The 26,061-nt window shown below is 42.1% G+C and overlaps 1 protein-coding gene across 4 annotated transcripts in view; it reads left to right on the top strand.

Moving 5' to 3' along the window:
• SEPTIN9 (septin 9) overlaps positions 1 to 26,061 on the top strand; it is a 354,855-nt gene that overhangs the window by 213,083 nt on the left and 115,711 nt on the right. For all 4 annotated transcript variants that reach the window (XM_077251856.1, XM_077251858.1, XM_077251857.1 and 1 more), the window contains one exon: positions 18,946 to 19,557. In XM_077251856.1, the coding sequence (XP_077107971.1) occupies positions 18,946 to 19,557 (612 nt within the window). The remainder of the gene's footprint in view (positions 1 to 18,945; positions 19,558 to 26,061) is intronic.

The following is a 26,061-nucleotide window of genomic DNA, read 5'->3' as shown; positions in this document are numbered from 1 at the left end:
ACCCCTGATCTAAATCAACACATGTATGGTCAAGTTGGCAATTATTAACTCTTGGCCTGATTAGGGAACTGAGCAGAATACTAGTGATCTGTTGCACAATGGAGTCCATGGTAGTTTTATATATAGTGCTTGTAATTTTAGCAAAGCTATTGTTTCCTAGACTTTGCTAGAGTTCAATGGAAAGTCCTAATAGGGCTCGCTCACAAGAGTGTATACATCGGAAAGCACTTGGACCAATGTTGTTCTATGGGGCAGTGCTGGTCAACATTTTTTTCTCATACCGATTCGGCATAAAAAAATTATGGCTGCAATTTGCAGTTCTAATCGGATCGCACTCCCACATTTAAGTCTATGGGTGCATGGAAATTTTCGGACTGCACTCAGATGATATCTGACTGCAGTCCTATTTCCGTAGACTCACAGATTGGAGAAGATGGAGAAATTTTGTTCTCCATCTTCTCCTCACCTGTGCTACAATTCTCTCATCTGGGAGAACCAGATCACACTAAGCTGACATTCTGATCAAACTTGGATCAGCGTTTCTGAGCAGAAGGAGGAGAACCTCATATTTGAATCCCTCTCTAAAAAGCCATAAAACGTATTTTTATTTATTTATTTTTTTTTATTCCTAAATTTTAATGCATAAGTGGTAATAAAATAACGTCCTCAATCTGCCTAATGTGAATTAATTGTGAAGATAACTACCTATGTTTTCAAATGATGGCACCTCGAGGTGTCATTACTAACTGATAGAATAGGACATACAATTTATAGCAACATGTTTCACCGCATGTGCGGCGTCATCAGGGGATGGACAGTAGCATGAATGAATCAGAGTTTGATCGGAGTATCATTAACATAATCGATCCGATTCTCTTGCATGAGGCAATCAGCGCTCGTCTGATCGAGCCCTAAATCTAGGGATCATAGACTGTATAATTAAATGAAGCTTACCAAGAAGAGATATGAAGGACATGCGGGTGGGTCGATATGGAACACTTGTATCCGTGATATGCGAAACACAATAATTATGTGTATTTACCGCTCTGATATCAATAGCATTCACTACATTTGATTTTTTGAGGTTATATCATCTGTAATAGCACACCTATAGATGGAAAATAAAGGACACGCTAACAATCTTCTGTAGTCACTATATGGGCTTTTACTTTGCGGTGGTAGCATTTATAACGTAGGGTTATAAGAAGATGATTGGTGGCATATGACACTAGTAGCTGGTTTTTTTTGGCACATGGTAAGAATTGTTATTCTAGCTGTTACAGCATATTTATGTTTTTTTTGGAAAATGTCACAAAAACTAGGAAACCTATCAGCACATTTTTACACATGAGAGTAGTGGTATGGCCGTATAGGTTCCCAAATAAAAATGATACTATTGTAGATATACATATATATGTATATACATATATATATATACACTCACCGGCCACTTTATTAGGTACACCATGCTAGTAACGGGTTGGACCCCCTTTTGCCTTCAGAACTGCCTCAATTCTTCGTGGCATAGATTCAACAAGGTGCTGGAAGCATTCCTCAGAGATTTTGGTCCATATTGACATGATGGCATCACACAGTTGCTGCAGATTTGTCGGCTGCACATCCCAAAGATGCTCCATACAAGGCAGGATGGATCCATGCTTTCATGTTGTTTACGCCAAATTCTGACCCTACCATCCGAATGTCGCAGCAGAAATCGAGACTCATCAGACCAAGCAACGTTTTTCCAATCTTCTACTGTCCAATTTCGATGAGCTTGTACAAATTGTAGCCTCAGTTTCCTGTTCTTAGCTGAAAGGAGTGGTACCCGGTGTGGTCTTCTGCTGCTGTAGCCCATCTGCCTCAAAGTTCGACGCACTGTGCGTTCAGAGATGCTCTTAGGCCTACCTTGGTTGTAACGGGTGGCGATTTGAGTCACTGTTGCCTTTCTATCAGCTCGAACCAGTCTGCCCATTCTCCTCTGACCTCTGGCATCAACAAGGCATTTCCGCCCACAGAACTGCTGCTCACTGGATTTTTTTTCTTTTTCGGACCATTCTCTGTAAACCCTAGAGATGGTTGTGCGTGAAAATCCCAGTAGATCAGCAGTTTCTGAAATACTCAGACCAGCCCTTCTGGCACCAACAACCATGCCACGTTCAAAGGCACTCAAATCACCTTTCTTCCCCATACTGATGCTCGGTTTGAACTGCAGGAGATTGTCTTGACCATGTCTACATGCCTAAATGCACTGAGTTGCCGCCATGTGATTGGCTGATTAGAAATTAAGTGTTAACAAGAAGTTGGACAGGTGTACCTAATAAAGTGGCCGGTGAGTGTATATATATATATATATATATATATATATATATATATATACATATATATATATATATATATATATATATATATATATATATATATATTGTATTTTCCACTCAAATCTAGCACATAAGTCATATGGAAATCAGATGGGAAGTGCATTGGGGGTGGAAAAAGCAGTCTAAGTGCATTGACACACCCCCAGTGCACTTCCATGGTTTGCCTGTAACTTCTAGCCGAGATTTCTCAAGACTGGCTTGATTGGTTGATATGTGGTTATAAAGCCATAACGCTACTTACATATGTAAAAATGTGTGGAGTTGGCTGACAGGTTCCCATAAACGGGGCATTTAGCAAGTAGTGAGTACATATAGCTGCATATCAGGTAGACTATACTGTACTTGTAAGTCTTTAGGTTCCACTTTTTCCATACTAGATTAATAACTGGAGCTAAAATATGTTTTATATCCAATTCCATCAAATAATATAAAAATAGTACTGCGTAGTACAGCGAGTCTGGAGATTAATGAAAGACGATAACAAAGACATGCAGATGGACATTGTTGCATTGTTATGAGATACATTTTGCAGCACAATTCAATCACTGTATTCGGCCTAGCCATAGAAAAGTTGGAAGGGGGAAGTGACAGGATACCTCCCTAGCCCCCACCCTTACTGTACATGTACTATGAGGAAGGCTGAGCGCATCTGGCCACTGATAAGGGGTTTTGTAATTGTAGGATTGACATGAAGGCCAAAAATTCGCAAAGCATAGACATGTACAGCTGCATAATAAATAGACTGGGGGATTCTGAGTACACGGCGTTAATAAATGTATTGTGTGGTTTGCATATCAAACTGGCAAAAAGCCAAGAAAGCACAATGATCACAATGCAGGCAGGGGTGTAACTATAGGTGTTGAGGAGACAGCAGTCATATGTAGGCCATGACATCTGACGGGGTCAAAGGGCCGCTCTGCCACATAAGAAGACACCAGCATCATCAATAGCACATGGAAAATGACTGGGGGGGATGGGGGTGTGGGAGGACCCATTACAGATTTAGCATTTTAACCCTAAACATTCAAAATTACACTTCTGAAGGATTGCAGATTTATTAGAAAGATGTAAATGGAGCGGAAGTAAAGTATCTTGAACGTTTGGATGCAAAAAAAAAAAGTTATAATGAAAAAGTTTTATAGTTTACAACACAATAGTATAATACAGCTTCATAACAAATAAAAGGAAACAGGAAGTTATCACTGAATCCCAAGGTTAGCATTTGTACTTATGAGCCCTAATACAGTATACTGTAGAATTGGTTTTATTTCCACAGCATGTACATAATAATGGAGAGAACTGTTGATGTGGGAAATTGGATTCCTGACTTTGCCCCACTCCTGCAATCTTTTAGTACTTCAAATGTTCTGATTAAGTGGCCATATATCTAAGATGGCTGTCCTTTGCACCCCATCTGTCTCACCACGTCACCATAATGCGACAGTACAATGACATTTGCTGTCAAACAACAGTGGGAAGACCCCTTATAAATTACTTGTTTTGGCTCTGCTTGTCAAAATCAGTCTCATGTGTATGGCCAACTTAAAGCGGAGCTGTCACTGGACCTTATAGTGTGAACTGATGCCTCCTCTAATTGTCACTATTCTATCGATTCTAGACTAGTTTTTTCTTTTTCTTCTCTGCTCCCTCCTTTCCATAGTTATGCTCCCCGATGATAATAATAATGCAGATTAAATTTTCCCTCCCAATGAAATGGGAGTAGACCACAAAATGTCTTGGTGTGCATTGCCATATTTTGATTGGCCAGCATCAAAGCAAACTCCCACCCAGAAGTTCTGTGGTATACGCCCAGTTGGTTGTATAAAAAAGGTGCACCATTATTACAAGGGGACAAAACTTTGGGATGGAGGAGCATAGAAAAAAATGAAAAATTGTTCTAGTAAATCAGTGATGCAGTGCCAAATGGACAAGGTAGTCATTTTAAGTTAAAACATGGTCCTCCTGAGATTTCTCTTTTATGTAATAATAATAATAATAATAATTTTATTTATATAGCGCCAACATATTCCGCAGCGCTTTACAACTTATAGAGGGGACTTATACAGACAACAGACATTACAGCATAACAGAAATCACAGTTCAAAACAGATACCAGGAGGAATGAGGGCCCTGCTGCTCGCAAGCTTACAATCTATGAGGAAAAGGGGAGACACAAGAGGTGGATGGTAACAATTGCTTTAGTTATTTGGACCAGCCATAGTGTAAGGCTCGGGTGTTCATGTAAAGCTGCATGAACCAGTTAACTGCCTAAGTATGTAACAGTACAGACACAGAGGCTATTAACTGCATAAAGTGTATGAGAACATGATGGAGGAACGTGATTATGTTGTTGTTTTTTATTAATAGGCCACACAGGGATAATTAGGTTAATGCGTTGAGGCGGTAGGCCAATCTGAACAAATGAGTTTTTAGTGCACGCTTAAAACTGTGGGGATTGGGGATTAATTGTATTAACCTAGGTAGTGCATTCCAAAGAATCGGCGCCGCACGTGTAAAGTCTTGGAGACGGGAGTGGGAGGTTCTGATTATTGAGGATGCTAACCTGAGGTCATTAGCAGAGCGGAGGGCACGGGTAGGTTGGTAGACTGAGACCAGAGAGGAGATGTAGGGTGGTGCTGAGCCATGGAGTGCTTTGTGGATGAGGGTAGTAGTTTTGTACTGGATTCTGGATTGGATGGGTAGCCAGTGTAATGACTGGCACAAGGTAGAGGCATCGGTGTAACGGTTGGCGAGGAATATGATCCTGGCAGCAGCATTCAGGACAGATTGGAGCGGGGAGAGTCTGGTAAAAGGTAGGCCAATTAGTAGAGAGTTACAATAGTCCAGACGAGAATGAATAAGTGAGACAGTAAGAGTTTTTGCAGAGTCGAAAGTAAGAAAAGGGCGAATTCTGGAAATGTTTTTGAGATGCAGATAAGAAGAGCGAGCCAGTGATCGGATGTGGGGGGTGAATGAAAGCTCGGAATCAAGGATGACTCCAAGGCAGCGGGCATGTTGCTTTGGAGTAATGGTGGAACCGCACACAGAGATGGCAATGTCGGGCAAAGGTAGGTTTGTAGAGGGAGAGAACACGAGGAGTTCAGTTTTTGACAGGTTCAGTTTCAGATAGAGGGAGGACATGATGTTAGAGACAGCGGTAAGACAATCACTGGTGTTTTCTAAAAAGGTCGGCGTGATAACAGGAGATGAAGTATATAATTGGGTGTCGTCAGCATAGAGATGGTACTGGAAACCAAATCTACTGATTGTTTGTCCAATAGGGGCAGTATACAAAGAGAAGAGGAGGGGGCCTAGGACTGATCCTTGAGGAACCCCAACAGTAAGGGGAAGGTGAGAGGAGGAGGAACCAGCAAAACAAACAGTGAAGGATCGGCCAGAGAGATATGTATAGTGCTCAGATCAAAATCAGCTACACCAACATTTTTCAACCCTCTTACTCCATCTTTTATTTACAGTCCAACCTCTCCTGTTAGGCCTCTACTATTGCCAGTTGCCTTTATATCTACTAACTAGATGGTGGCCCGATTCTAACGCATTGGGTATTCTACAATATGTATGTATGTATGTATATAGCAGCCACATAGTATATAGCACAGGCCACGTAGTATATAGGAGCCATGTAGTATATAGCAGACAAATAGTGGCCTGTGCTATATACTATGTGGCTGCTATATACATACATATTGTAGAATACCCGATGCGTTAATACAGGCCACGCAATATATAACAGTGGCCACGCAGTATATAACACAAGCCAAACAGTATATAACACAGCCCACGTACTATATAACACAGCCCACGTAGTATATAGCAGCCACGCAGTATATAACACAGGCGACGCAGTATATAGCAGCCACGCAGTATATAACACAGCCCACGCAGTACATAACAAAGGCCACGTAATATATAGCACAGCCCACGCAGTACAAAACACCGCCCACATAGTATCTAACACTGGCCATGTAGTATATAGCAGCCATGCGGTATATAACACAGCCCACGAAGTATACAGCAGTGTGGGCGCCATATCCCTGTTTAAAAAAATAATTAAAATAAAAAATAAAATATAGTGAAACACCCGCGCTACCTCACAGTAGACAAAAAAGCTCCCTAAACAGCAGGAAACAGGACAGGTAGGTGCCCCCACTGTTAATGGTAAAAGCCAATAAATGTAGATATAACTGATTCCGCGCTAGAGGGATGCAAAATAAGGAAAGATGAGAAATAAACTATTGTGCCAGTGCAGGCCCAATCCACATCGGGCCCCTAGATGGGCACTACAATAAAAAATGTGAGGCTGTACAGACGGAGTGCGTATTGGGTAGCTCTGCAGGACACAAGTTATGATGTGCCCCGTAGGATCAAAGGAGTAAAGGTGAGCAAAAAACTAAGACAGCAAATATTGCTCCCAAAAAATGAACTAATGTGCTATTGCAGGTGGAGCGCCCCCAGACGCAGGGCCGCGGGGTACTCGGTTCTGGAGTTGTCACGGTGGCTAGACCCGGTCCGTGACCCTGCTAAGGGGCATCCAATGAAAGGTGTGATGGTGGTGCGTGATGCAAGTCGCGATGAATAACGAGGACACAGGGTTGCAGTCTTTTTACGTATTTACTGAAGGCTTCAGGGTCCGCAATCCAGAGCACTGCTAACAGGGCTGGCTGAGACCGGCCGGTCCGAAGGCACATCCAGAGTTCCCTTTGCAGGTGGAAATCAGTGCCTACCTTCTAGCACCTGTGTGTTGTAGTACCTCCCTGCTGAGCACCACGGGATAGTCCTCACAACTGTTGTGTCTGTTTTCTGATGTTCTTTCTCTCTCCGTCCCCCAGATGATTTGGCTAGGACGCACCCGTATGACTGGGTAGGCCTGGAGTTATTCTGGGACCCTAGAGACGCCCCTCTCACACAGTTGCCTCCGTTGTCTTCGTTAGGTGTAAAAGGGTGAGACAACCAACCTGAAGTTGACTGTCCTGCCGTAGTTCGAAGTAATGCGTAGAGTCTGTTACTTCCTCGGTGCCCCGGCCACCAGCTATGCACCTCAGTAGGATGTTGCCAAGATCTTAAGGCACGACTCCTACTGGTTCTATTCTCCTTTGTACTTTGATCTCCCTTCTCACTTCTCCACAATAAACCTTGCTTCGTGTCCTTTCTAAGAAGCCTGCCGCTATATCACTCAAGCACGGCTCCGTAACGATCTGTCCTTTTTGCTAGGCCACTGTCAGGATCCCACCCGACAGGTCCTCTCCCGAACTCTCTCGGGCTGCTTTCTCCCTAACTTCCTGTCCAACCCCCAGTTTTACCAGAGCGTGAGGAGTGGCCTACTAAATAGAACCACTCCCCCTGGTGGCCGGAGTGTGAAGTGTAGTGTGTGTGTGATACCTGGTCAGGTGAACTCCTTTAGTGCAATCAGACGTAATATCACTCCCCTTAGCGGCAGAGCGACATGACTGCAACGACCAGGACTCAGGGGCGCTGCACAGGCATAGTCCCCATCAAGCTTCTGTGCAGGCACTATAGTCAGGGAATATAGTGGGGCTGTAAAATATGAAATCGTATGCGTAGTGGATTGCCCTGCAGGACACAAATTGTACTGTGCCCCGAATGGTCAGAGAAGTGTGGGCGAGCATAAAACAGTAAAAAACAGTTATAGTAATTAGTGCCCCAACGAGCCGAGACTCACCAAACTAGGAAACCCGCTGAGATGAGTGAGATGAAGACCGTCCTGGTTAAGGTGGGAGGACAGCGTGGTGTGCCGAGAGGAAGTCCGTTCTGATGATGCGGTGAGAGATTCGGCATGCAGGAGTGCAGTCAAGGGAGCAGGCAGGCGAAAGCAATCAACAGCAGCACAACAGAGAAGCTACGCAGAGCCAGGGAAAGCCCTGGCCGGTGGCGTCCCTGGATAAGAGCAAGAAAGCAAGTTGCTGGCGCGAGGCACAGCGTGTGACGTCACACCTGCTACGGGGCGGCACAGAGACCAGAAAGGAGACCGACGCGTTTCGAAGGAGGTGCGTCCTTCTTCATCAGGGACTGGCACAATAGTTTATTTCTAAAATAAAAAAGTTATATACTCACCCGCCGGGATCCATTGAAGCTCTGGAGATGCGCGCGAGGCTGCCGCCATCTTCTGTTCTCAGGATGCATTGCGAAATTACCCACATGACTTAGCGGTCTCGCGAGACCGCTAAGTCTTCTGGGTAATTTCGCAATGCATCTCTGGGAACGGAAGATGGCGGGAGCCGCACACGCCTCGGCGGACTACGGAGGGTGAGAATAGCATTTTTTTTTATTATTTTTAACATTACATTTTTTACTATTGATGCTGCATAGGCAGCATCAATAGTAAAAAGTTGGGGACACACAGGGTTAATAGCAGCGATAACTGAGTGTGTTACCTGCGGCATAACGCGGTCCATTACCGCTGGCATTAACCCTGTGTTAGCGGTGACCGGAGGGGAGTATGGAGTGGGCGCCGGACACTGACTGCAGGGGAGTAGGGAGGGACTAATCGGATTATGCCCGTCACGGCAGCCATGACAGGCAGCTGGCGAGACCAATCAGCGACGCAGGATTTCCGTTACGGAAGTTGAGGACAGAAAGACGGAAGTACCCCTTAGACAATTATATATATAGATCTTCTGTCTTCAGGAGCACATCGCTCTTCTACCTCCTGGGAGTGGTGCACTCCTGAAGACTTCTGAAAAATTCAGGCCATGGAATGGATATGCTGCAAGTCTGAACTTTGCGCTCTCCAACACTGTTAGCATTGCCTCTGAAACAACAGAGAGGTGCAGGGGCACAGAAATCAGCTGGATCCAGCCACCTTCAGAAAAGTGCATGCTGGATGTATAGCGAACAGCTTGCATATGCACGACTAGGAAACCAGCCACTGTCCGACTGCAGGGGTGGTCTGTAAACTAGTAAACGAGCAGTAAACTATAAAAAAAAAAACCTCCATTCTTGAAAACAGATAGGATTTTTAATAAGAGGTAAAATGCAAAGTTGTTGGTTTTACAAGTAGTTTGCAACGTTAACCATTTAAGAAGCTGAGACAACCCCTTTAAGTAGTTCTGCCGATCAACAAACTAGGAATGACATCAATCTTAGATCTAATGTAGTGAGTATAAAACACTTTGATTCTACAGGCAAGATACCACATTTAGGTATGATCTGCCATTCAGGCAACCTGAACAACTGAAGTTTTATTCAGGTGGGGAAAAATTATTTTAAGTGTTATTTTTTTTTTTTTCAAATAACAAAATGGAAAGTGAATAAACAAAAGAGAAATCTAAATTAAATCAATACTTCGTGTGACTGCTTTCAAATAAATTCTTATAGGTGTTTAACCCCTTAAGCCCCGAGGGTGGTTTGCACGTTAATGACCGGGCCAATTTTCAAAATTCTGACCACTATCCCTTTATGAGGTTATAACTCTGGAACACTTCAACGGATCCTGATGATTCTGACACTGTTTTCTCGTGACATATTGTACTTCATGATAGTGGTAAAATTTCTTTGATATTACCTGCGTTTATTTGTGAAAAAATGGCAATTTGGCGAAAATTTTGAAAATTTCCCAATTTTCCAACTTTGAATTTTTATGCCCTTAAATCACAGAGATATGTCACACAAAATACTTAATAAGTAACATTTCCCACACGTCTACTTTACATCAGCACAATTTTGGAACCAAAATTTATTTTTGTTACGGAGTTATAAGGGTTAAAAGTTGACCATCAATTTCTCATTTTTACAACACCATTTTTTTTAGGGACCACATCACATTTGAAGTCATTTTGAGGGGTCTATATGATAGAAAATAACCAAGTGTGACACCATTCTAAAAACTGCACCCCTCAAGGTGCTCAAACCACATTCAAGAAGTTTATTAACCCTTCAGGTGTTTCACAGGAATTTTTTGAATGTTTAAACAAAATGAACATTTAATTTTTTTTCACACAAAATTTACTTCAGCTCCAATTTGTTTTATTTTACCAAGGGTAACAGAAGAAAATGGACCCCAAAAGTTGTTGTACAATTTGTCCAGAGTACCCCGATACCCCATATGTGGGGGTAAACCACTGTTTCGGCGCATGGCAGAGTTCGGAAGGGAAGGAACGCCATTTGACTTTTCAATGCAAAATTGGCTGGAATTGAGATGGGACGCCATGTTGTGTTTGGAGAGCCACTAATGTGCCTAAACATTGAAACCCCCCACAAGTGACACTATTTTGGAAAGTAGACCCCCTAAGGAACCTATCTAGATGTGTGGTGAGCACTTTGACCCACCAAGTGCTTCACAGAAGTTTATAATGTAGAGCCGTAAAAATAAAAAATAATATTTTTTCACAAAAATGAACTTTTCACCCCCAATTTTTTATTTTCCCAAGGGTACCAGAAGAAATTGTACCCCAAAAGTTGTGCAATTTGTCCTGGGTATGCTGATACTCCATATGTGGGGGTAAACCACTGTTTGGGTGCATGGCAGAGCTCGGAAAGGAAGGAGCGCCGTTTGACTTTTCAATGCAAAATTGGCTGGAATTGAGATGGGACGCCATGTTGCGTTTGGAGAGCCCCTGATGTGCCTAAACATTGAAACCCCCCACAAGTGACACCATTTTGGAAAGTAGACCCCCTAAGGATCTTATCTACAGTAGATGCGTTGTGAGAGCTCTGAACCCCCAAGTGTTTCACTACAGTTTATAACGCAGAGCCGTGAAAATAAAATTATTTTTTTTTTCACAAAAATTATTTTTTAGCCTCCAGTTTTGTATTTTCCCAAGGGTAACAGGAGAAATTGGACCCCAAAATTTGTTGTGCAATTTGTCCTGAGTACGCTGATACCCCATATGTGGGGGGTAACCACCGTTTTGGGCGCATGGCAGAGCTCGGAAGGGAAGGAGTGCCATTTGGAATGCAAACTTAGATGGAATGGTCTGCAGGCGTCACATTGTGTTTGCAGAGCCCCTAATGTACCTAAACAGCAGAAACCCCCACAAGTGACCCCATATTGGAAACTAGACCCCCCAAGGAACTTATCTAGTTGTGTTGTGAGAACTTTGAACCCCCAAGTATTTCACTACAGTTTATAACGCAGTGCCATGAAAATAAAAAATCATTTTTTTTCCCACAAATGGAATTGGAATTGAGATCGGACGCCATGTCGCTTTTGGAGAGCCCTGATGTGCTTAAACAGTGGAAACCCTCAATTCTAACTGAAACCCCAACTCAAGCACACCCCTAATCCCAACCACACCCCTAACTCCAACACACCCTTAACCCTAATCCCAACCATAACCCTAACCACACCCCTAACCCTGACACACCCCTAACCCTAATCCCAACCGTAAATGTAATCCAAACCCTAACCCTAGCCCCAACCCTAACCCTAGCCCCAACTCTAACCCTAGCCCCAACCCTAACCCTAGCCCCAACCCTAACCCTAGCTCTAACCCTAACCCTAGCCCCAACCCTAGCCCTAACCCTAGCCCTAACCCTAATGGGAAAATAGAAATAGATACATTTTTTTTTTTCCATAAGTAAGGGGGTGATGAAGGGGGGTTTGATTTACTTTTATAGCTGTTTTTTTAGTGGATATTTATGATTGGCAGCTGTCACACACTAAAAGACGCTTTTTATTGCAAAAAATATTTTTTTGCGTTACCACATTTTGAGAGCTATAATTTTTTTATATTTTGGTCCACAGAGTCATGTGAGGTCTTGTTTTTTGCGGGACCAGTTGATGTTTTTATTGGTAAAGTTTTCGGGCTTGTGACGTTTTTTGATCACTTTTTATTCCGATTTTTGTGAGGCAGTATGACCATAAACCAGCTATTCATGAATTTCTTTTTGGGGGGGGCATTTATACCGTTCCGCCTTTGGTAAAATGGATAAAGCAGTTTTATTCTTCGGGTCAGTATGATTACAGCGATACCTCATTTATATCTTTTTTTGTGTTTTGGCGCTTTTATACGATAAAAACTATTTTATAGAAAAAATAATTATTTTTGCATCGCTTTATTCTGAGGACTATAACTTTTTTATTTTTTCGCTGATGATGCTGTATTGGGGCTCGTTTTTTGCGGGACAAGATGACGTTTTCAGCAGTACCATGATTATTTATATCTGTCTTTTTGATCGTGTGCTATTCCACTTTTTGTTCGGCGGTATGATAATAAAGCGTTGTTTTTTGCCTCTTTTTTTTTTACGGCATTCACTGAAGGGGTTAACTAGTGGGACAGTTTTATAGGTCGGGTTGTTACAGACGCGGTGATACTAAATATGTGTACTTTTGTTTTTTTTTTAAATTTAGATAAAGGAATGTATTTATGGGAACAATATATATATTTTTAACACATCTAAATATTTTTTTTTTACTCTACAACATTGCCCGGGGGGGGGGGGGGAATCATGTTATAAGGTCAGATCGCTGATCTGACACTGCAGAGCACTGTGTCAGATCAGCGATCTGACGTGCACTGCTCCTGGCTTACCAGCGCCTGCTCTGAGCAGGCGCTTGGTAAGCCACCACCCTGCAGGACCCGGATGCAGCCAAGCGGCCATTTTGGATCCGGGACCTGCAGGGAGGAGATGCTCGGTACAAGGTGAGCACATCGCCTTGTACCGAGGGTCTCAGGGAAGCACGCAGGGAGCCCCCTCCCTGCACGATGCTTCCCTATGCCGCTGGAACACTGCAATCATGTTTGATCGCAGTGTGCCGGGGGATAATGTGCCGGGGGCGGTCCGTGACCGCTCCTGGCACATAGTGCCAGATGTCAGCTGAGATAGTCAGATGATACCCGGCTGCGATCGGCCGAGCTCCCCCCGTGAGCACGGCCGATCGCTATGACGTACTATCCCGTCCCTGGGAATTAAGTCCCAGGTCACCTTGACGGGATAGTACGTCATATGGGTTTAAGGGGTTAAAGAAACTTGGCATGGAGGATCCAAACATCTTGAAGAATCCACCACAGATCTTCAGTGGATGAAGGCTTACACAAATCCTTCTGTCTCTAGGTGGCCTTATCATCACTCTGTGGGAGTCATATCATCACTTACAGTCTTCTTGTTCTTCTTTATGCTGAAGATAGTTCTTAATGATATTGACTGTATGTTTGGGGTTTTGTTCTGTTGTATATTAATTTGGAGCCAGTCAGACACATCCCTGATAGTATTACTTGATGGATAAGTATCTGCCTGTATTTCTCAACAATGAGGACATCATCAATTCTGACACAATCCCCCATTTGTTGAAATGCAGCCCAAAACTTAAAGCCCAAATCTCCACCATGCTTCACTGTTACTTGCATACACTCATTATTGTACCGCCCGTCAGCCTTTCTCTGTGTTTTAGCATTATAACATTTTTATTTTTTAAACCATTCTTACATTGCAGCATTTTTTCCATACCTGCCTAAAACATTTGCGCAGTACTATAAATGTTCATCAAGAAAGTCCAATAGACATTTAGATTTCCCATTTGAGTGACAAGTACTTGCCATTTTCCACATTATAAATTATATATTTGTAAAGAATATTTGGAGCATAAAGTCATTCTATATATAAATGTACAATTAAGACATTGTGGCCTTAACTGTAGCCGCGTATGTCCATTTCTGCTCCGCTCAGTAGCAGAATGTTAGACAGATGGAAAAATAAGTGCTGTATTTAGGTCTCTCTGATAGTCCCTTAGACTTTGAAATGTGGAGCACCATTCCATTCGATGGGATAATCAAGCCACACTTTTTGGCAATCAATGGATATCCCAGACGTAGGACCCCCAAATACATGCCATTATCACATGAATATACAGAATAACGTGGAGCACATAGGCCCCAGTGCAAAATCTGTAAAAGGATCCCCTTTTACCATCTGATGGCAGTGTTTTTGGCGCTACCTCTACCTCTCCATTGCCTATAGATACACCCTTGAATATCGGAATTTCTGCTTGTTTAACAACTTGAAACTTATTGATGGAAATCAGCATCAAACTAGTAGGTAGCTGTCTAGAGCAGATGCTTCTGAAATAACAGCTTAACTATTGTGCAATGTCAGGCAAGCTTTTTCTTTTGTTAGATTAAGAGGTATCATTAGGTTACGTTATTATTGATTTTTCCACATAGTTTCCAGATCATGTAGTTCAAGTAAGGTATGAATTGTTCTTTCTGCTTTAGGTTTGATGCTTGCTTGCAAGTGATACATTTAGATTCTTTTCAGTGCAGCATGAGTATTTCAGTTGGCCATCCTATCAACCATAGTACAGTCTCTCTGAAGAGTAAATTGATAAAATATGTCCAAATATGAAGACGCAGTGGGGGATAATTAAAACTATGTGGATATTCCTCAAGTTCAGTTTTTATGATCCTCATTACAAAAATTTATATGCAGAAACTACACTTCAAAATCATGGAATTCTGTTCATCACAGGTTCGATAGACATGTTAATAATATCCAAATTATGAAAAAATGGAAACGAAATTTTCAAAACAGCTCAATTTATTCAGTATCAAGTATGATAGAGAAATACACACATTTACACACCTTGGCTGTCATCATTGAGGTTATTAATGGTTATCTGAGGAATGTTCTGTAACTCTGAATGCACTTGTGCATACAAATCTCTGCAATTGCTGACCAGACCAACAATATCCCATCCCAGATATGCTCAATGGGAGACTGTCATGGTCAGGACATGGTTAATGTCCTGTCAGGGTTAATTTTGCTAGCCTCTTTCCCAAAATGGGAGGGGTATTTATACTCGCTCCTAACCTGGTTTCTCTGTCAGCTATAGATTCTGTTTGTCTGTATGCGTGACTCTTGGAGTGTGTGTCCGGCTTGCATAGCGTTTTCTTGCTTTCCGTGCTTTATTCTGTTTGTGTTCCTGGCTACTGAACTCTGGCTTTGCTTCTGACGATCCCGTCTCTCCGTTTTGGTACCTCGTAATCTCCTGGCTAGGACCTCTGCTTGTTTGATTATTCTTTAGTGCTTGTCCCTTCTCTGTTTCCCCGGTGTCTGGCTCCGCCCCCTTTCCTCCTTCCACTCTGTCACATGGTCTAAGGTCCTGTTCATTACCTGTACACTCTGTTTCATGTCAAAGGTCCCGTGGGTTCAGGTTAGTAACTTGGCTTCTTGCTCAGCTGCTGTGTGCAGCTTCCCCTGCAGCATTGATACCTGGGCATCATGACAGAGACAAATCTGGAGATGTGGCAGGCCCTAGTAGAACATTTTGACCATGCAGGCTAACAGTAGCACAAATAATATGAAGTTCTGAGTTATGTTGAAAAACTGATACTGGGACAATTTGGAGAATTAGTGGTACCACCGGTTTCACAACCAAATCTATGTAACGCTGAACTCTTAGGGTACCGTCTCACAGTGGCACTTTGGTTGCTACAACGGCACGATCCGTGACGCTCCAGCGATATACTTACGATCTCGCTGTGTCTGACACGCTACTGCGATCAGGGATCCTGCTGAGAATCGTACGTCGTAGCAGATCGTTTGAAACTTTCTTTCGTCGTCAAGTGTCCCGCTGTGGCGGCATGATCGCATCGTGTAACAAAGGTGTGCACGATATTGTATATGATGTAATTGGTGGAGGAGCTTGATACGTACGACTTCTACATCGCAAATACGTCATGAAATTATCGCTCCAGCCCCCGTGCATTGCGAAGTGTGACCGCAGTCTACGACGCTGGAGCGATAATGGAGCGACGCTAGAGCGTCACGGATCGTGCCGTCGTAGCGACCAAAGTGCCACTGTGAAACGGTACCTTAAGTGTACCTGGAATGAAGGTTAGAGAAATCCAGCTGCTGTACATTGTTATCCACACCATGATTCCGTGAGTAGGACCAGTGTGAAAATCTGGTGTTGTGGTTTTGAAAAACACCTCGTAGACCACTTGGGAGAAATGTATGTACCACTGGTTCCACAAATAATCCATTCTGTACTGCAAGTGAATCTGGACCTCACAAACCAAGCTTAAGGCTTAATATAGTGTCTACACAAACCGTAATAAAATGTTTGCATGACACTGGGAAGCATGAATATTCATTTCTCTTTAGCAACGGGGACAGGCTCCTGTCTCCAGCTGATGCTCAGCTGACACCGGGCGGGCCCCCCTGACTCAGGAGCCCCATAGTTGCTGGGAGTACCGCTATTAGCGACACATCACTGGCTGGGGGCCCCTGGAGCAGTGGGGGCCCTAGGCAGCTGCTGGCCAGTATGCCAGCAGGTGTCAGTGCCTGGGCCCACCGGAGAATCCTCTGGTTCTCCAGTGGGCCATTCCGACCCTGATCACAGGAGTACTGGGAATATTAATGGATGAAAATATGACAGTTTGATATTTTTATCCATACAGGGCTTTTCAGAGTGTTGGAAGACCTCTTTAGCATTCTCATTGGAAACAAGACCTTTTTTCTGTCTTTGGAGCATTCAACATTATTATTACCAGCGCTCATGCCAAAGTGATGAGCGAGCCTTAAAAATAAGTTCATTTTTCCCTTCATTCATCAATAGGGTTACCTATACCAATGTGATGGTCCTGTCCTGTGAACTATTGTATAGAGCACACTGTATAGACTATATATGTGTTGTTCTGCAATGTTAATTAACCCCTAATTTCTGTATGGCACATGGATCTCATATCTCATATATACAGTATTTCATGACTGACCCTAAGACGTCTTGTCGTCATTGCATAATAGGTTTTCCAACAACTCACTGTGCTTACCCAAAATCTGCTCAATCCATATAATATAACAGCTTTTTTTTTATTGCATTTGGCCTTGTGTTTCTCTTTTTGTCCTGGAAGTAGATTTGCTGATGTTGGATTTTTGTTAACTGTTTCCTGACTGTTTTGGTGAATGAATAGGAGTATAGAACCGAGGGCTACATCTGGGCGTAGGATGTGGTTACTCTTTGTCAGCAGAAAAGAAACAAAGTGAAAATGTTATTATGTCCATTGTATTGTGGAAGTTATAAAGTTCAGGTCCACTGGTAGCAAAGTAGTTAAGTCACAGTTCCTCTGATCCATAATCCCTCAGTAATTAACAGAAATGGAAGTGCTTACGTAAGAATTGTTGCAGAAGGCGCGTGCCCTGCTGCTTCTAACAGTTCTGACAGAGGAATTTTCTGCTAAAGAGTTTAGGTAACAGAGGATATACCCTTATACCCATCCAGGAACACACTTCTAACAGTACACTTCAAAGGGGTAATCCCACTATGACAACCCCTTTTAAGTTTGACCTGCAATCCGATGATCATTGAAGACCCAGCTTTTGATCAGCTCAGTATAGTCCACCAACCATACTTTTCCATGCAGTAGTGATGATTGAATAGTCATCCATTTCAAAAATAGACACCCAAGTTGACAACAATTTGGCTTGTAAAGGAGTTCTCCCCTTTACATACATTTCTTCCTTGGCTACGGTACATAGAATTGGGTGGATATGTGTGCAAAATAATAAGTAATCCAAAGTGCATAATGAGCAACATTGTCCCAGTGGGACTATTTAACATAAGGGTCTATGACTTAAGGTTTGTCTAATGCCCATGGGATCTTTAGTTCTCTCTTACTAAGGGTCATTTGGAACTAGAGAAGACCTTGGGGTCACTATCAAATCTTCTTGTAATTAATTGAGGCTTGAGAAAAAACAGATCTAGTGCCTAATACTAGATTTTACCAAGTAGTTTCAAGTACTCATCCGCAATAATATGATGTTTTCCATTTATTCTCCAGATGACATAGTCTAGGAGTTCTGTATCAGAAACTTAGTTAATGACATGTACATGTGATCTGATGAAGGCTGCATAGCTCTATAATGTATGGCTCCGTGCACTGTTGGATAGTCCTTGTACTAATGTGCATGAGTCCTTAAAGCAAGTTAGAACCCTTTAACGAGGTGACATACAGAATTTTATTTGTTATATTTTCACTTGCATATCAGTTAAAGCAATGTATTGAGTTCTGCTATGATCCCATAGAAAACTTGTTCCAATTATTGCTAAATAGTCCCTTTGCACATAGGCGACTTAAAGTCGCATGTCTGTTCATGGCCAATTGTACATGCACCAATATTTATAGTGAGCTAATTTCAGAAATGAGAGTTTGCTAAATATTATTAATAAAATACAAATACAAGTGTATATAGGTACAAATAAAATCTATATGAATACAACTTATGGATAAACTATCTGTCATTTTCTTTAGGACATTTACAAGCTTTACGTTACATTCTAGAACCTGGTACGTAGACCACTAACCCAGCTGGGAAGGATTATTACATAAAACAAGTAATTTTTGGAAATACAAAGTACATAAGCCAAAGTGAATGGCGTTATGGATAAATAAATGGGGATTCATTATTAGTGTAAAAGCTAGACTAATAATGGTGAAGTTGGCGTGAACTTTGCCTATGTATCCAGCAGCGGTATTCTTCTGTTTCTAATTATGAGTCAGTCCTTATGTTTGTATATTACCACATGTTGTTTATTAATAGAAATTTCATAAAAATTGAATTTTGATTTTCTATTATTTTCTATTATTCTTAGCACTGAAGAGGTCGTTTGAGGTTGAGGAGGTTGACCAATCTCCGAACCCCTCTATCCCACCACGCAGAACCCCAAACCCACTGCTTAGAGGTGCAGCTGCACAGAAATTCCAAGACTCCAGTACTAGAAATGAACCACCATTGAGACACGGAGATGTCGCTGGTCAGAGGTCCCCTAAATCATCACTAAGACGTATAGAGTTATCTGGATCCAGGCACCCAGAACCTATGTCAAGACGAACAGAGATTTCCATTGACATCTCGTCCAAACAAGTGGAAAATTCTGCTCCAGCAGTGTCAAGGTTTGGTTTGAAGAGAGCTGAACTGTCTGGGCATAAACCTCCGGAACCCATACCAAGAAGAGCAGAGATTTCTCTGGGAAAACCTCATGATCTCCGTGGAGAGTCACCTAGTTCAAAAATACCTGAACTGAACCAAAGAAAAGTAGAAGAAACCAATGCCAAACGAATTGAGATACAGGTGCCTAAATCTCCAGAAGTTCTCCCAGTCAAGCAAGTTGAAAATTCCATTCCAACATCCACAGCGCTTCATAATCAACAAGAACCCAAGCCACAACCTGTCCAGATAGAAGTTCAGCAAAGGACCCCTGAGAGTAAGTGATGTCTTCTTAAACCTGTCAAAAGATTTTTATTTGGATCAACTGTAATATACCAACTTCATTAAATAACAGTGTGTTAATTGGTTAGGATACCACACTGCATTATGGCAACATGTAGATCTGACACAATATTTTGCAGTGGGTGGACCCACAAATTACAGGGGCCACTATTCCAGAGCACTATATGGACCCCTTGTTCTTTATTAATTCAATATAAAGTAACACCCTTTGTTTCTCTAATAATCCAAAAGTAGGAGTATGTAGTAAGAATTTCATACCCTAAACAATTTTTATGCAAATATAGTTCTGTCCAAGACAAGTCTAGCAGTACCTTTACATTGTCAGTGTGTTCATCTAGTACTGAGAAATCAGCATTTTAATTTATATGCAAATAAGGCTAAAGAGCCATGGTAGATCTGAAGCTTCTGTCACTCCAGCTCTATTCTTTGCCTTGCACCACCTCTTCCTGTTTGACTGACAGCTCATTTTCTTTGCCTGAAGTCACACAGCATAGAGGCTGTCAGTCAAGCAGGACGAGGCAACGCTGGTCAGGGAATAGTGCTGAAGTGACATTGGTTTCATACCTACCATAACTATTTACATATCAATATAAATGCTGATTTTTCAGCAATGGTGAAACTGACTGTCCATGTAAAGGTATTGCTGGATTTGTCTTTGAAAGAGCTACATGCACATATAAGTGGTTTGGGAGGGGAGGTAAAATTCTGCTGACAGTTTCCCTTTAAGGAAAGTAGTTTTGAACATATTGGATTTTAGTTTCAATTCTTACAGGAAATAAGCCACTCATCATGGGTCTGATGGCATTTATTCCCTTATTCCTATAGCCTATAGAAATAAGTATCTATGCTCAGCTAATCCATGCAAGCTTCTTCATTGGTGGATTTGGGAAAAAAAAGCTGTTTGCCTAAAGAGTTGAAAGTTATACCAAGAGTATAGCAGCTTTGGAGTACCACATTCTGGAAATGTGGTCTTTGAACCCAATGGATTGTTTCCCCTTGACAAAGAACACAGTTTGTGTTCGGAACGCGTTGCTGCGCTAATTGGCAATGTAATCGATTTTACCATTTTGGAATAAAGATAAGCCTTTTTATCAGCTGGACTCATCGCTACTTTTTTCATTGTTTCCCAATAGTACTAGGAGATAAACTTGAGAAGTCACAGGCCATTACATGGCGCATAAAGCTTTTGTACAGTTGGTATAATGTTAATAGATCCAAATTCAACATGCCACCCCCTCCTAATGTTTCATCATTTAATGCATTGCTTTCTATGAAAGTATAAGTCTATGCAAAATTTGACACCAGGTTTTTGCAGTTGTTACAATATTGGCGCCAGACTGATTGAAGCTATGGCCTCCTATTTACTATCATTTACTCCATTACTAGCTCAGTCAGTACAAGGACTTGCTGTAGGATATTCTTGACTTTATAATTTTATTGTGGTTGTTTTCCTTTTTTAATCAAATGTTGACATTGATTTGGGATAGACGGAGGTAGACTTGTGTCTCCTGTGTGAGGCGTGGAATTAGACTTTTATTATGGCATAAAATATAGACTGAAAAGTTTAGAGACGTCAAGTTGTTTGTCTGCTAATAAAAGTTTTTCTTATTATTTATTTATTTAGTACAGCAAAGTATGATACTCCTCGGATATTTTACACTTAAAAGCTCTTTGGACATATTGCATCATATGATTAATGAATAACCCTTGAAGAATGCCCTCCTCTCAGACTTCCAAAATGGTCTTATTGTTCGGCTCACACGTCACGTGACTGTTCCTGGTTTTTAGTAACATATAAAGCTCACTTTAGCCCCCTGATCCCAGAGAGATGGATGAATGATACTTTTCATATTAATATTCCCTCTTCTACAGTCTTACATAATGCATAAAATAGCGTTAAAGGCGTTTTCCACATTTAGAAAAGTGGAACCGAACTCATCAGATAGTAGAAAAGAAAAATAGAGATAGTATTCACCCTCCCTCAGTCCAACTCCAGCTCTGTGCTTTGGTTGCAGCAGGGACATCACAACTATATAACATAACCGCTGCAGCCAATCACTGAGCTTGGTTATTCATGCTGTCAACAAAAGCAGAGCTGTTGAGCTTAGTAACTGGCTGCAGCGGGATAGTCTGTGCTATAGTCATGACGTCACCACTGGAGCCTAAACACTAGCTGCAACTGGACTGAGGCAGGGTTAGTACTTTCTTTTTTTTTAACAACTACCTGACTGCTTGGGGTATACTTTTCTATAAGAAAAACCCCCTTTGAAAGGCTATGCAAAATATAAGTGATAACTAGCTGATGGCCGGGGGTCTGAACGCTGAATCATGAGATGGGGTCAATAGTAAAGCTCACTGTCACTTCATTCAATGTCTATGGGATTGCTGGAGATAGCCAAGCCTGTACCTACCGTAGCTATCTCCTACAGCCCCAAAGACTTTGAATGGAGCAGAGGTTCTTGACAGCCACGTTAATGAAATGGGGGACTCTTGACTCGATTCTTGTGATCGGTGTGCTTCTCAGCATTCAGAGCTTCAGTAATTAGGAAGTTATGCCTCATCTTGTGGATAAATTGACAAAGACCAGCAATGGTCAAAATGTTGCATGTTCTAGGGTGAATTAACACTGCTTATCTTTTGGATCAAATTTGGAGTACTGTGGATCTTCGACTTTTCTCTATTCTGTGAATAGGTCAAAAGTTATAGTCTTTGTGTCATCCATTTAAGTTCAGTTTTTCTAGCTTCTTTATGAATCAATTCCTTACATTTTTGAAAATCTCTTCTTGCAGTTAATTAGTAAGAATATTTATGGTTTCCCTTATGTAGACAAAAATCTGCCCTAGTCATGTGATGGGCACACTGGTGCACGGCTCAAAACAGCTGCCGGACAGTTATCAGAGCTGTGTCTTTTAAGAAGCACTCCCATCTATTTTTTTTTTTGCATAAAATGTGTATATAAGTACAAGGTGTAGTGAGTGTATTACCATACTCACCTACTGCCGATTCTCCATGATCCAGCGCCATTCTTCTCCTCTTCTCAGTGACGCCACCCCTTTGCAGACTCTCCTGGTCAAGCTGTGCGCTGCGTGAGCCGGAGGTGGCTTTTACAATGTAATTCTATAGAGACTGAGAATGAGGCTTTCATTATAAAATAGGCTTCCGGTTCATGCGTAGAGCATAGGGTGGGCCAGATAGTTGGAATTGCAGTGACGTCACTGAGAAGAGAAGAAGAACAGGGCTGGACTTTGTCATGATATGACTCGGACAGATTTTTATCCCCAGTAAGGGAAAAATGAAGAACTGCAGCCAGCAGAGTTAGAAAATGTTATAACTTTTCCTTATACAATGAGATGTCAGAATGCCCTACATAAAGATGTTGTACCAGCTACTCTGTAGATGAATTGTGCACATTACTTCCTACACGTCTAAACAGGTGTCTAAGTTGGGTTACATAGGTTTTGTATTTTAGCTCTAAAGCCCCCATACACATTAGACTCATTTTGCCAAACATGCCGATATCATCAGGTTCGGCCAACAGTCTAATGTGTATGAGGGCCCCTGCTAGATGATTTTTGGTGAAAATATTAATCCAGCATGTCTGATTGTTGACTTTCTGTCATGTTGTCTACCAGAGATAAACCACCGACAGACATGTCTGGCAATGGCTTCCAGCTAGAAAACACAGAAGCGCTTGGCCAGACAAGCTCTCCTGTGTATAGGAGAGTCGGCTGAGATAATACGTGTGGCGGGCTTATAGGTTGTCCACAACTCTGATAAGATAGGTAATCAATATCAGGGTCCGAAACCCAGCACCCCCACCGATCAGCTGTGATTAGCTCCAGAAGTGGCCAGATGTAGACTACATATAGAGTGAACAGTGCAGCCCCGGATTAGTGACTGCTACTTAAAACTGTTTCTCAGTTCCTAGTCAATAAAAAGTCTACAATAAGTCAAATATTCTTCTCGAAAACAAACTGGCAGATGTGCGCATAAACATATTCTCTAAGTTACCATCTTTGGTAAAAGCTGTACTACGAAATACAAAAAAATCATGTACAATTAAAATGCAAATAGGTGTGAAACAAGTGCAAACTTTTTAGAAATGTTATTACAATATTTGGGCTTTTTTAATGTGATTTCCAATTTTTTTGTACAATACACTGTAGAGATAAATAGTTTAATGCACGCTGAACTGATATGGCACCCAGTTAGGTCCTTCATGACAACCTGTCTTAAAGGTGTTGTCCACTACACGGACAACCACTTCTCAATCCATATGTTTCCCCCTAAAATAATAACACTTATACACCCATCCAATGCGGCCACTGTTCTAGTTGTTTCCGCGCTGCCTCTACCGGGGATTGCGTAACATTGTTATGTCACGTAATACCTGTGGTCAATCAGCACTCACTTCTCTCTCCAAACCTTTGGACAAATCACATACGTCCAGATGCGGTGAGAGTGAAGCCAGTGCTAATTGGCCACAGGGGTTGCGTGACATAACAATAGGTAAGTATTATTATTATTTTACAAATGGGAAAATAATGATTGAAAAGGGGGGGGGGACTGATTAGTGGACAACACCTTCAACTGTTCCTAGCATCCTAGGCCTTAGATTCCCGGGTGTTCTCTAGGTCTCAAGACATCAAAACATCTTGAGTCAGCGCACATCATGATGTCATGTAGGCCTAGTAACCTACACTGGTGCCCAGGATGTCAGGTCAAAGACATCAGGAGCAGGTGACTGGTAACCACGGAGGCCCGGGATGTGGCAAATCATCTGTAGTGCGCAGTCATATCCCTAATTTAATTTTGAAATGACTAATTTGCACTCGTTGAACTACAGCGAAACAGGAAAATGTTGGTTGAAGTGTATTGGCTTTGATTGCAAAATGAGCTATGTCTATGGGACTTAGGGAAGGGGGTGTGCAGGGACATCTGACCTAGTGAGTCATGACACATACTCAGTAAATCTGGGAATTCTGTTGTTCTGGGAGGAGACTGGAAACATTGGCTGTATTCCTCAATCTAAACCCTGCTGTTGGCCAATTATGGACTTAGTGCATCGTGTCACGCTACCTTTTGTTAGTATCATTTGGCAGGTTTTAGTGGAGTGGAAACATTTTTGAATAATGACAACTTCTATCATCACTGTTTAGCAAAATTTGCTAGAAATCAGTTGTAGGAATATTAGATATTGGAAAATTGCTAGGTCTAGATGTTTTCTACACAGACAATTCATCAAGTCAGCTTGTCCTTGGCCTGAGTTTCAGCTTTACAGCCCGTGCTTGGGTCCTGATCTGTCATTATGCTACAGTACCAGCTATTACAGCGTTATTCATAGCCACTAATTTTGACTAATTTTATAATTCAACTAGTGAGATGTTGTCAAAGACACTACTAACCAATATAGTTCCTAGCATTCAGACCCCCACCAATCCAACATGTATATTCTCTGTATTGACTAAGTTCTAAATGTTTTTTGGGGGCTGGAGCACACCTTTACAAGCTTATTCCTCATTAAAGGGTTAAAAATAATCTTTTGTCTCCAAAATTGCTATTTACCTGCACATATAGTTCTAATCTGCAGGTAAATAGAATTCAAGTCCTGTCTGGCAGGCGTACTAGAAGCACAGCTACAGGGAGAAAATGAAGTTTTATTCTCCCTGTGGCTGCTCGCTTCCAGTCCTCAGGGTGATTCAGTTGGCTGTTGCTGTGAATGCTCACTAAACAGGGAGTATAGCTGTAATCACCCCCTAGGAAACTGAGTGACAGTCTGCTCTGCAGTGCACATACATGCTGTAAACATACACGCTACAGAGCAGCCTGTCAGTGAATGTGCTAGGGAGTGCTCACAGCACACTCACTTGGTAGTGATCGATAATTGCTACAGCCCACTGCATCACTACAATGACTAATTCATCAGTATCTAATCATTGGGGGTGCGATAATCAACACTCCTGCTGATCAACTGTTCCCGCTGCCGACTGAATGTGCTCAGTTGCGGAGTGCAACTACACAGCTCCTTCGACTACATAGTGGCCGCAGCCGTATACCGCATGCCTATTGATTTGAAAAGGAGCTGTGGCCGCTATACAGTTGACAGAGCTGTGCTGTGCAGCTCCACAACTGAGCCCATCAATCAGCCACCAGAATCAGGAACAGCTGATCAGTGAGGGTGGTGGATATCCCAGTCCCACAATCTGAAATTGATTACCTTTCCTAAGTAAAGGGCTCCCTAGGGTTTCCTAGGGCTAGAAGATGGTGAGCGGGGGCACCAATCTTGCTTGCTTTAATCAAAAGTGCCAACTAATGATGAGCGCAAGTGCTCGTTACTAGAGTTTGCCTAGGGTGCTTGGGTATGCATGGAGTATCGCTGGTGCTGGAGTGACATGTTTGAGTACCGACGGCAACATGTTTCGCAGCTGTTAGACAGCCACAAAACATGCGAGGATTACCCGTGTTTGCCTGACAAATA

This window comes from Ranitomeya variabilis, chromosome 4 (assembly GCF_051348905.1).
Source record: "Ranitomeya variabilis isolate aRanVar5 chromosome 4, aRanVar5.hap1, whole genome shotgun sequence".
Taxonomy (NCBI): Eukaryota; Metazoa; Chordata; class Amphibia; order Anura; family Dendrobatidae; genus Ranitomeya; species Ranitomeya variabilis.
This window is presented reverse-complemented; position numbering and strand designations above follow the sequence as displayed.